Here is a 12,879-nt window from a genome sequence, read left to right as displayed (position 1 = left end):
TAGACTACTTGACCAAATAAAAAACTTGCCTTTTCCCAATTTTAGTTCTTGGCAGATTTTAGCAACTTAGCACAAGTCAAGCAATCAACCTACACATGCAATTCTAGAGTATAGCAGCGGAATGTAAAACAATTGCATATGAAGGTAAAGGGGATGAGTTTGAGGAGGCAAACGCAATTGGAGACACGGAGATTTTTGAGCCGTGGTTCCGATAGGTGGTGCTATTGTACATCCACGTTGATGGAGACTTCAACCCACGAAGGATAACGGCTGCGCGAGTCCACGGAGGGCTCCACCCACGAAGGGTCCACGAAGAAGCAACCTTGTCTATCCCACCATGGCCGTCGCCCACGAAGGACTTGCCTCACTAGGGGTAGATCTTCACGAAGTAGGCGATCTCCTTGCCCGTACGAACTCCTTGGTTCAACTCCACAATCTTGTCAGAGGCTCCCAAGTGAGACCTAGCCAATCTAGGAGACACCACTCTCTAAGAAGTAACAAATGGTGTGTTGATGATGAACTCCTTGCTCTTGTGCTTCAGATGGTAGTCTCCCCAACACTCAACTCTCTCTCACGGGATTTGGATTTGGTGGAAAGAAGATTTGAGTGGAAAGCAGCTTGGGGAAGGCTAGAGATCAAGATTCATATGGTAGGAATGGAATATCTTGACCTCAACACAAGTGTAGGTGGTTATCTCTTAGAAAATATAAGTTGGAAGTGTAGGCATGTTCTGATGGCTCTCTCCACGAATGAAGAGGGGGTGGAGGGGTATATATAGCCTCCACACAAAATCTAACCGTTACACGCAACTTACCAATCTCGGTGGGACCGAATCCTGAAATTCGGTCAGACCGATTTAGCAAATAATGTGACTGTTAGGATTTTCGGTGGGACCGACATGTCAACTCGGTGGGACCGTTATGGTTAGGGTTAGGGCATAACGTAATCTCGGTGAGACCGATTACACAAACTCGATGGGACCGATTTTGATAATAAGCTAACCAGAGAGTTGGTCAGGCAAACTCGGTGGGACCGATTCGCTCATCTCGGTGAGACCAAAACATTACCAGGGGAAACATAGAGTTACATTGCAATCTCGGTGGGATCGATCGCCTGAAACGCTACGAAGGGAAACAGAGAGATTACAATCTCCCATCTCGGTGAGACCGAGATCCCTATCGGTGAGACCGATTTAACTAGGGTTTGTGGCAGTGGCTATGACATCTGAACTCGGTGGCGCCGGATAAAAAGAATCGGTGGGGCCGAGTTTGACTTTTTGGTTTGGGTCATAGGTGGATGTGAGAAAGTAGTTGAGGGCTTTGGAGCATATCACTAAGCACTTTGAGAAAGAACCTCATTAAGCAACACCTCATCCCTCCTTGATAGTATTGGCTTTTCCTATAGACTCAATGTGATCTTGGATCACTAAAATAGAAAATGTAGAGTCTTGTGCTTTGAGCTTGAGCCAATCCTTTTGTCCTTAGTATTTTGAGGGGTCCACTTTTCTCAGCCATTCCATGCCAATCATTGAGCTTTCCTGAAATATTTATCTTGAAATAGCATTAGCCCAATGAGCTATATGTTGTTAGGAATTACCAAACCACCCAGGGATAGTTGCACTTTCAATCTCCCTCTTTTTGGTAATTGATGACAACATATAGATCAAAGCTTCGACAAATGATAATAAGATTGAAAGACATCGTCGCTTTGAGAAGTATGTGAAAAGCAAGAGCTCCCCCTAAATTTGTGCATTATTTATGATTTGCTTTGGACTTCAAATGCACAATGAGTTAGGATTATGGGTTACTCTTCCATGTCACATACATCTTGGTGGAGCTCTCAAAATAATAAAGATTAAACTCATGCACTCATCACCAAGCAAAGTGAATGATCATATGAGAATATAAGAGATAATATCATCCAACAAGCATTAATGTAGCATAACATATGATCAAACACATGATCGTCTCACAAAAGGCATAATGTATCAAGCAATCAAGCAAATAAACTAAGTTCAACCACCAAAAAATAAGAGAGAACAAAAGCAACACTCTCTCTCGAAGCCTATGATCTATACATTTTTCTCCCCCTTTGGCAACAAGTTACCAAAAAATTCATGAAAAAATGAATAGTCCTAAACGACTCTCGGGCTTGGTCTTGATGAGGTGGCGTAGAGATGATTCCAAGGACGAAAACATCAGTCGATGTAGATGGAGCTGGTGGAGTGACTGCTGGAGCTAGTGGCACTGAAGTTGTTGCTGGTGCAGATGATGTAGCTCTGATGTCTGTTACTGACACTGCAGCAGATCTCTGTCCTCTGGGCACTCTAGCAAATGCATCTATCGTAGACTTGCCCTTCTTCTCCTCCACTTCCTCCTAAAGTTGCTCAACAACTGACTGGATCTTAGTGACCTTGACATCAAGATCATAGAATTTCTGCTCTACGATTCTCTTCAAGCTCTCCTGGTTTTGAGTCAGGGTGGCCAAGCCCTTCTCAATCCTCAAGGTGGAGGCAATCAAGTAGCCAAGATGATCTTGCTTGCTCTTCATGAAATACTGAGATGCCTCTTCAGCAGTTGGCATCTTAGCAGCTTTCTCTGCCCTTGCTTTCTCCTTCTTCTCTTGTGCTTGCACAGATGATGGTTCATTTTCATCCATCACAATGGTGTTGTCCACAATATCAGGGTAGATGGGGAAGTGCTCGTTGTCCAAAAGATATGTGCCAGTGCCCATCTTGGAGTTTACGAGCTCCTGAATTTGCGGGGCATATCCGCATGATCTCTTCTGATCAGCAGCAGTCCTTTTGATTGTTTCCACAATCATACTCATGACTTCGAATTTCTGAGGCACGTCAAATATGTGTAGCAAGTTGATTGCATGGCCTCTGATCATCTTGTGATCTCCTGACTTGGGCAACAGAGTGTGCCTTAAGATCCAGTTGATAGTAGGCAATCCTGACAACAGGTGATGTACAGATCCAAACTTGTGTGTCTCAAGAGCAGCATCTGGGATCTCTCTGTACATGCTAGCCATGGAGTTGTGGTCCTGCTTCTTCTTGGCATAGACATCCAAGTCATCCTCATTCTCTTTTGGAGCATTTATCAATTTGGACCATTCCTCAACTGTGGATTGGTATCTAGTACCCTCAGACATCCAGACAATCTTCCCATCTGGGTAGAAATGAGTTGTGGAGTAAAACTGCATGATGAGCTCATCGTTTCACTTGGTGAGCTTCTGGCCAACAAAGTCATCTACTCCACAAGCATTGAAACTGTCATACACTCCTGGATAATGTTGTTCATTCTTCATGATGTACTCCCAGTCAACCCATCGATCTCATGTCACATACCATGGGCTTCTTGTCAAGCAAAACTGTCTCATAGAAATCCTGTTGTTGCTTAGTGTGGAACCTGTAATCCATTGCGGTTCTTCTTCTGACAGCATATCCTCTGCTACTGGATGAGCATCATTATGATCAGGTATCTTGGGCTTCAACTTTCTTAAGACAAGAGAATCTTCATCTTCTTCTTCATTTGGAGCCTCAGGCGCTGGTGCCTTGTTCTTTTCTTCAGTTGGTATGCTCCTAGTGTTCCTCTTGGGTGCAGCCTTGGGCTTAGGAGCAACAACTTTGGGAGCATCTTTGGGCTTAGGTGGAGCAGCCCCTGATCTGATTGCATCTCCCATCAGTTTCTGAGCTCTAGGTGTTGGTGCAACAACCTCTTCCTCTTCTTCCATCATTGAGGGCTTTCCAACAACTCGGGCCATTGTATTCTTGACCCTTTCTTTCCTTTTCTTCCCTTCTGGAGCAGCCTCTTTGGGTTCGGATTCCAAAGGTATTTGAGTTGAGGCTCTGGCTTTAGACATGGGAATCCTTCTTGCAGGTGCTTTGGTCTTCATACCAGGCTTAGTGGCAGCAGTTGTGCCATATTCCTTCTTCAGCACCTTCCTAGATGTGGCGTCATCATCAACAGCCACATACTCCCTCCGTCCTTTGAAGAGTGTACTTCCAACTTTATTGGAAAGTCAAAGATTTTTATGTTTGACCGTATTTATACAACAATACATCATCATTTATGTCATCAAATTAGTCTCATTAGATTCATGATAAAAATATTTTCATCATATACCTATTTGGTTTCACAAATATTGATATATTTTTGAATAAATTTGGTCAAACTTTGTGATAGTTTGACTCTTCGATAAAGTTGGAAGTACACTCTTTAAAGGACGGAGGGAGTAGTCCTCATCTTTAGATTTTGAGGTTCTCTTCTTCCTTGTCCTAGTAGCTGCCTTGGGCAAGTTACTAGGTGTGCTCCTGCTACCCTCATCTGAGGTACTGGAGGGACTAGTGCCCTCACTCATCTGAACTTGCTCCTCAGACTTGTTCTGACTGTCACTCTGATCTGACATAATGCAAACTCTGACAGTAGACCCTGTGAATATCTTTTTAGAGCACGGAGGTGGTTTTATTTTATAGAAATTGTTGAACTCTCATGCTTCACTTATATCATTTTGAGAGTCTTTTAGAACAGCATGGCAATTTGCTTTGGTTATAAAATTAGTCCTAATATGATGGGCATCCAAGATTGGTATAATAAAAACTTTCATATAAAGTGCGTTGAATACTATGAGAAGATTGATTCTTTATGATTGTTTTGAGATATGAAGATGGTGATATTAGTGTCATGCTAGTACAGTAGTTGTGAATTTAAGATATACTTGTGTTAAAGTTTGTGATTCCCGTAGCATGCACGTATGATGAACCGTTATGTGATGAAGTTGGAGCATGATTTATTTATTGATTGTCTTCCTTATGAGTGGCGGTCGGGGATGAGCGATGGTCTTTTCCTACCAATCTATCCCCTAGGAGCATGCGTGTAGTACTTCATTACGATAACTAATAATTTTTTGCAATAAGTATGTGAGTTCTTTATGACTAATGTTGAGTCCATGAATTATACGCACTCTCACCCCTCCACCATTGCTAGCCTCTCTAGTATCGCGCCATTTTCGCCGGTACCATACACCCACCATATACCTTCCTCAAAACAGCCACCATACCAACCTATTATGACATTTCCATAGCCATTCCAAGATATATTGCCATACAACTTTCCATCGTTCCATTTAATATGACACGCTCCATCATTGTCATATTGCCTTGCATGATCATGTAGTTGACATCGTATTTGTGGCAAAGCCACCATTCATAATTTTTCATGCATGTTACTCTTGAATCATTGCATATCCCGGTACACCGCCGGAGGCATTTACATAGAGTCATATTTTGTTGTAATTCTTGAGTTGTAAGTAAATAAAAGTGTGATGATCTTCATTATTAGAGCATTGTCCCAGTGAGAAAAGACTTCGGACGAAAAAAAGAAAGAAAAGGTCATAAAAAAAAGAAAAAGGCCCAAATAAAAAAATGAGAGAAAAAGAGAGAAGGGGCAATGCTACTATCCGTTTACCACACTTGTGCTTCAAACTAGCACCATGATCTTCATGATAGAGAGTCTCCTATGTAGTCACTTTCATATACTAGTGGGAATTTTTCATTATAGAACTTGGCTTGTATATTCCAATGATGGGCTTCCTCAAAATGCCCTAGGTCTTCGTGAGCAAGCAAGTTGGATGCACACCCACTTAATTTCTTTTGATGAGCTTTCATACACTTATAGCTCTAGTGCATCCGTTGCATGGCAATCCCTACTCACTCACATTGATATCTATTGATGGGCATCTCCATAGCCCGTTGATACGCCTAGTTGATGTGAGACTATCTTATCCTTTTTGTCTTCTCCACAACCACCATTCTATTCCACCAATAGTGTTATGTCCATGGCTCACGCTCATGTATTGCGTGAAGATTGAAAAAGTTTGGGAACATCAAAAGTATGAAACAATTGCTTTGTGTGATGAAGATAGAGCATAACTAGACTATATGATTTTGTAGGGATAGCTTTCTTTGGCCATGTTATTTTGAGAAGACATGATTGCTTTGTCAGTATGCTTGAAGTATTATTATTTTTTTATGTCAATATTAAAGTTTTGCCTTGAATCTTGCGGATATGAACATTCATGTCACAATATAGAAAATTGCACTGATAAATATGCTAGGTAGCATTCCACATCAAAAATTATGTTTTTGTCATTTACCTACTCGAGGACGAGCAGGAATTAAGCTTGGGGATGCTTGATATGTCTCCAATGTATCTATAATTTTTGATTGTTCCATGCTATTATATTATCTGTTTTGGATGTTTAATGGGCTTTAATATGCTCTTTTATATTATTTTTAGGACTAACCTATTAACCGGAGGCCCAGTGCCAGTTTCTGTTTTTTTCCTATTTTAGAGTTTTTCAGAAAAGGAATACCAAACGGAGTCCAAACGGAATGAAACATTCGCGATGATCTTTCTTGGACCGAAAGAAAACCAGAAGACTTGGTGTTGAAGTCAGAAACGCCACAAGGCGTCACAAGGTAGGAGGGCGCGCCCAGGGGGGTAGGCGCGCTCCCACCCTCATGGGCCCCTCGTAGCTCCACCAACGTACTTCTTTCGCCTATATATACTCTTATACCCAAGAAACATTAGGGGGAGCCAAGAAACCACTTTTCCACCGCTGCAACCTTCTGTACCCGTGAGATCCCATCTTGGAGCCTTTTCCAGCGACCTGCCGGAGGGGGAATCAATCACGGATGGCTTCTACATCAACACCATTGCCTCTCCGATGGAGCGTGAGTAGTGTACCACAGACCTTCGGGTCCATAGTTATTTGCTAGATGGTTTTTTCTCTCTCTTTGATTCTCAATACAAAGTTCTCCTCGCTGTTCTTGGAGATCTATTCTACGTAATATTCGTTTGCGGTGTGTTTGCCGAGATCTGATGAGTTGTGGATTTATAAACAATATTATCCATGAATATTATTTGGTTCTTATCTGAATTCTTATATGCATGATTTGATATCTTTGCAAGTCTCTTCGAATTATCGGTTTAGTTTGGCTTACTAGATTGATCATTCTTGCAGTGGGAGAAGTTCTTAGCTTTGGGTTCAATCTTGCGGTGTCCTTTCCCAGTGACAGTAAGGGCAGCAAGGCACGTATTGTATTGTTGCCATCGAGGATAAAAAGATGGGGTTTATATCATATTACTTGAGTTTATTCCTCTACATCATGTCATCTTGTTTAATGTGTTACTCCGTTCTTATGAACACAATACTCTATATGCATGCTGGATAGCGGTCGATGTGTGGAATAATAGTAGTAGATGCAGAATCGTTTCGGTCTACTTGACACGGACGTGATGCCTATGTTCATGATCATTGCCTTAGATATCTTCATAATTATGCGCTTTTCTATCAATTGCTCGGCAGTAATTTGTTCACCCACCGTAATGCATGCTATCTCGAGAGAAGCCACTAGTGAAACCTATGACCCCGGGTCTCTTTTCCATTATATTGCATCTCTTTAAATCTCGTTTACTATTTTGCAATCTTTACTTTCCAATCTATACAACAAAAATACCAAAAATATTTACTTTACTATCTCTATTAGATCTCACTTTTGCGAGTGGCCATGAAGGGACTGACAACCCCTTTATCGCGTTGGTTGCAAGGTTCTAGATTGTTTGTGCAGGTACTAGGTGACTTGTGCGTCGTCTCCTACTGGATTGATACCTTGGTTCTCAAAAACTGAGGGAAATACTTACGCTACTTTGCTGCATCACCCTTTCCTCTTCAAGGGAAAAACCAACAGAAGCTCAAGAGGTAGCAGTGTGGAACCCCTTCAAGATGCTAAGGACAAACATTGGAAAAACTCAAGACTCTATAGTTTCATTTTAGTGATCCAAGATCACATTGAGTCCATAGGAAAGACAATACTATTAAAAGGGGATGAGGTGTTGCTTAATGGCTTGCTTGCTCAAAGTGCTTAGTGATATGCTCCAAAGCCTTCAACCACTTTCTCATTTCCACATATGTCCTAAACCTAAAGTCAAACTCAGCCCTACCGATTTGATCTATCCGGTGCCACTGAGTTCACTTGACATAGCCACTGCCAGAAACCCTAATCAGTTCGATCTCACCGATGGGATCTCGGTCTCACAGAGATGGCCCTGCAAACTCTCTGTTACCCATTCCAGTTATTTCAGTCTCACCGAAATATGCAATCGGTCCCATCGAGTTTGCTTGACCAAGTCTCTGTTTGCTTATTGCTGAAATCGGTCTCACCGAGTTCAAGCAATCGGTCTCACCGAGATGAGGTTTTTCCTAACCCTAGCACATCGGTCTCACCGAGTTGACCTTGTCGGTCCCACCGAAAACTCTAACGTTCACATTTTGAACCAGATCGTTGTGACCCAGTTTCACTATTCGGTCCCACCGAGTTTGGGAATTTGTGTGTCACGGTTAGATTTTGTGTGGGGGATATATATACCCCTCCACCCCCTTCTCCATTTGTGAGAGAGCCATCAGAACGTGCCTACGCTTCCACTACTCATTTTTTGAGAGAGAACCACCTGCTCATGTGTTGAGACCAAGACATTCCAATCCTACCACAAGAATCTTGATCTCTAGTCTTCCCCAAGTTGCTTTCCACTCAAATCATCTTTCCACCATATCCAAATCTGTGAGAGAGAGTTGAGTGTTGGGGAGACTATCATATGAAGCACAAGAGCAAGGAGTTCATCATCAACACACCATCTATTACCTTCTGGAGAGTGATGTCTTCTAGATTGGTTAGGTGTCACTTGGGAGCCTCCGTCAAGATTGTGGAGTTGAACCAAGGAGTTTGTAAGGGCAAGGAGATCGCCTACTTCATGAAGATCTACCCAAGTGAGGCAAGTCCTTCGTGGGCGATGACCATTGTGGAATAGACAAGGTTGCTTCTTCGTGGACCCTTCATGGGTGGAGCCCTCCATGGACTTGCGCAACCATTACCCTTCGTGGGTTGATGTCTCCACCAACGTGGATGTACGATAGCACCACCTATCGGAACCACGCCAAAAATATCCGTGTCTCCAATTGCGTTTGCACACTCCAACCCATCACTTTACTTTCTAGCAAGTTGCATGCTTTACTTTCCGCTGCTCATATACTCTTGCCATGCTTGCTTGATAAGTCTTGTGTATGTTTGAAATCGTGCTAATTTCCAACCTCAACTTGAAAGTCTTAAAAACTGCTACCTTTACTTGTTGAGGGTCTAATCACCCCCCTCTAGACACCTCTTCTCGATCCTTTCACCATTATTCTCTTGAAAAGGAAAATTCACCATGGTGAGATCCACCCAGTGCACTTCGCTCTATATAGTCTGTGTGTCCCTTGGAGTTGTTTTGCGGTGAACCAAGGAAAATTTATCTTCACAAGTGAATAGGAAAAATCATCCTTTCATACATTCGTGATGACAAATCTTCATTCGATAGAGCTCATTTGGTGAGAAGGTGCATGCATAGAGCAAAGAAACCAGAATTTTAGCACCAGTACCTAGATTATATTAAATATTGAAAATAGGTGCAAATGGATTGTTTGGAGAATATTTGTTCCCACTTTTATTAAAAATACCCTAGGAAAGGTTAGAATTACATCTAAATCCACAAGAATATAATTCTAGACTAATCCCAATGCTCGCTTGGTCACCATCACATCACGAATGGAGAAAACGAATTCGGGAAGTGCAACAACTAAGTCGCCTACACAAACCTTTAGAAGAAATATCTCATAGATGTAGCCGCAATAGCCACCGACCACATGCAAACAATGGGATATGGAGAAGTCAATGAATTGGTAAGGGACTTCCCTCTATCCGTGTGAACGGGCATGCTAGCATGCCCATTGCTAGCAGGAATTAGTGATCGGGAGCACGTATGCCCCTGGGTGAGAATAATCTGCACATAAAACAAAGTTGCCACCGCCAACAAGACCAAACCTACACCACATAAAGTTGAAACACATGCCCAACGATAGTAGACCCATTGACTCTTCAATGTTGTTGAGATGGAATGAAATCAAGGCACGACTGTTTGATGTGCCACCGTCGCCGCCATCCAAACTATTCCACGCAACACAAAACCCTAACCTAACTCTAACTACACGCGGAACAAATAAAACTAAAGTTTCCTTGCTTCCAGTGTTGGAGTGGCAGAGTGGAGTGGGTACCATCGGCAGCGGGAGGCGGCATGAAAATCCCGTTATCACCCATAGAGAGGAGAGGATTTTTGACATAAGAAAGGAGAAGATGAGAAAGGCAACTTTGAAATTAGAATCCTTTTCTGGATGTACTTTGAAACTAGAACTTGAGAAGAAAAGAGTTACAAACTAGACGCATCTTAGAGTTTCCACCCAGCCATCCACAAGTGTGGCATGTGAAGGCTCATCCCGCTATTGGTAGTTTTAGTCAGATAGAAGCTTTGATTATCATGATGCCTAGAAAGCATTGTTTTCATGAAGACCATCATTTGATGGGTCTTTGGTTGAACATGCCTCTACATCCCCCTTATCATGTAGCGGGAGGAGATGTTTTTGGCCAAGAAAGGAGAAGTACGAAAAGGCAACTTTGAAATTATAACCTATTTTTAAGATGTAAATTGAAATTAGAATTCAAGAAGAAAAAAATAGGTTACAAACTACTCCTTCCGTTCGGAATTACTTGTCGTAGAAATGGATGTATCTAGATGTATTTTAGTTCTAGATACATTCATTTTCGAGACAAGTAATTCCGAACGGAGAGAGTAGACGTTTCTAACAGTTTCCATCCAACCCGAAAGCAGCCGCAGGTGTGGCCCGTGCAGGCTCGACGGCCACACCTTCCGCGCGGCGACGGTGTAGCGATAAAACCGGTGCCTTTTTCCCGAACAAACCGACGCGGCCACGTCCCCACCAAGAGCAGCGAGAGCATGGCGGCCACGAGCTCCGCGGCGCTCTTCTCCGTCCTCCCCCTCCCCACAGCCACCCCGGTCTCCGCCCGGGCAGGCAGCAGCCTTTGCAGGCCGACGCGCTCAGCCGCGGCCGTCTCCCCCATCAGATGCTCCGCAGCCTCGCCCGACCTGTCGCCCGGCGCTCCGGCGCCGGCGCCGCCCAAGCCCCAAATCGAGCTCGAGTTCGTCGGGGTAAGGCCTCGACCTAGATTTCCTCCGCTAACTCCCGCCTCCAGGCGCCGAGGTTTAATTGATTTTCTGTGCTGTTCGTGCAGCCTAAGCCGGGCGCCGACGGGTCGTACCCGGTGGACAGGGCGGCGGCGGTGAGCGGCGACAAGCTCCTCCGGGACGTCATGCTTGAGAACAAGCTCGAGCTCTACGCGGCATACGTGAGCCACCTTCCCTAACTTCCGCACCTTCTCTGGCTTAATTTCCCTTCTAATTTTCCTCTGGCATTATCTGCTAATTAATTGTTCCTGGTGCGCGCGCTGCAGGGGAAGCTGATGAACTGCGGCGGCGGGGGCAGCTGCGGCACCTGCCTCGTCGAGGTACACCACTCCCTCTCCTTCCCAACTATAGTAACTCACTGACTGCATCATGTGCAACACCGCAACTGAAAATGGCACCGCACGCTATCTCGCTGTGCACAATGGCTGCTCTGAACTGTAACTGTAACTGATACCACCAGAGTGTGAACCTTGTGCGCAGATAATCGACGGGAAGGAGCTGCTGAGCCCAAGGACCGACGCCGAGAATCGTTACCTGAAGAAGGTACGCAGCAGTTCATTGTGACTCTCCTCCGATTCTGAATGATTCTGAATGGTTCACAAGCAGAGGATCTGCCAATTAACCGTGCACTCTGCATCTCGTTGCCTTTGCCAGAAACCGGAGTCGTGGAGGCTCACCTGCCAGACGATCGTCGGGAACAAGGAGAACTCCGGCAAGGCATGATTCCATTAGCCTCACGCACTGTCTTCGGCTTTGTTGTCATGAGGGAAGCGCCATTTCTTTCTGAAAAAAAATACTGTGTTTCTTCTTGCAGGTTGTCGTCCAACGGCTGCCCCAGTGGAAGAAATGACTGAACAATCTTGCATGCACATTCGATGGACGGACAGAATGTGAGATCCAGCGCCATGTACCTCCTGCTACCAAGTGTTGAGCCAAGATGTCTATCCTGGCAACAAGTTACTGACATTTTGCATCTGCACTTGTTCACTCCAGAGATGAACAGAGCAAGAACGCATCTGCTACTGCTGCTGGCATCAGTTACAAACCTGTTTCTTGGCAAATCCCTAGTACCATGTATGATAGGGCGTAATAGCACAATTTGTGTATCTAAAACCATCTCCTGGTTTTCTTCCTGGAATCAATGGCAAATTGTAAATTGTGTATCTAAAACCAGTAAAAGTTTCCATTTTCCTTAATGGTCTCCGTTTTGCAACGGATGCGCAAGCAAAATGTATTGCTTGGTGTATTTATAAAGCAACAAAATCCGTCGTAGTTTAGGTGGTTAGGATACTCGGCTCTCACCCGAGAGACCCGGGTTCAAGTCCCGGTGACGGAAATCTATTTTTTGCAAACCTATGATCTTTTTATTTTTTGCAGGTACCCTTTATTTCCAATACTGAAGCCTAACTATTCTTTCATACGACCCGCTCTATCTACAGACTGGAGCATCATCCAGTGCATCATGCTTGCACACTGAAGTTACAAAGTTCTGAATGTTACAAGCAGGGGAAGCGAAATTTACAAAGTTCTGAATGTTACAAGCAGGGGAAGCGAAAGCAAGAGCTATAGAGCCGTCAATGCATCCATGTCATCTCCAGAATGGAGCCCCTGCCCAATATTATTTGATAAATGCGCGAGCATACTAATGAGTTCTCCTTCAAAGCATGACCTGTTGCAAAGCTTCCAAATCGCCCAACACATCGCAGCGAGGCCGGTGATTTGAACACTACTACCCCCGGGAATG

The 12,879-nt window shown here is 43.9% G+C and overlaps 1 protein-coding gene and 1 non-coding gene across 3 annotated transcripts; both read left to right on the top strand.

Annotated features, from left to right (window-relative positions):
* The first annotated feature begins 10,788 nt into the window (after positions 1-10,788).
* Positions 10,789-12,331, top strand: LOC123098167 (photosynthetic NDH subunit of subcomplex B 3, chloroplastic). Of its 2 annotated transcripts, XM_044520079.1 has the most exons (7): positions 10,789-11,099; positions 11,183-11,296; positions 11,402-11,455; positions 11,616-11,678; positions 11,790-11,852; positions 11,950-12,025; positions 12,129-12,331. In XM_044520079.1, the coding sequence occupies exons 1-6, from the start codon at positions 10,887-10,889 to the stop codon at positions 11,983-11,985; spliced, it is 543 nt and encodes a 180-aa protein (XP_044376014.1). In that variant the 5' UTR covers positions 10,789-10,886; the 3' UTR covers positions 11,986-12,025; positions 12,129-12,331. The 2 variants fall into 2 exon arrangements, with proteins under 2 accessions (XP_044376014.1, XP_044376004.1); XM_044520069.1 differs by having other exon boundaries at positions 11,950-12,331.
* Positions 12,332-12,398: 67 nt separating this feature from the next.
* TRNAE-CUC (transfer RNA glutamic acid (anticodon CUC)) lies at positions 12,399-12,471 on the top strand. Its single transcript has one exon. It is a non-coding gene; the product is annotated as a tRNA-Glu (tRNA).
* The last annotated feature ends 408 nt before the right edge of the window (positions 12,472-12,879 follow it).

The sequence above is a fragment of the Triticum aestivum genome, chromosome 1B (assembly GCF_018294505.1).
Source record: "Triticum aestivum cultivar Chinese Spring chromosome 1B, IWGSC CS RefSeq v2.1, whole genome shotgun sequence".
Lineage (NCBI taxonomy): Eukaryota > Viridiplantae > Streptophyta > Magnoliopsida > Poales > Poaceae > Triticum > Triticum aestivum.
The sequence above is the reverse complement of the archived record's forward strand: the minus strand, read 5'-3'. Positions and strand labels throughout refer to the sequence as shown.

Coding starts and splice junctions, on each gene's coding strand:
- LOC123098167 (XM_044520079.1), top strand. CDS start 10,887: ATGGCGGCCACGAGCTCCGCGGCGCTCTTCTCCGTCCTCCCCCTCCCC. Junction 11,456..11,615: donor GCGGCACCTGCCTCGTCGAG/GTACACCACTCC, acceptor CCTTGTGCGCAG/ATAATCGACGGGAAGGAGCT. Junction 11,853..11,949: donor ACAAGGAGAACTCCGGCAAG/GCATGATTCCAT, acceptor TTCTTCTTGCAG/GTTGTCGTCCAACGGCTGCC.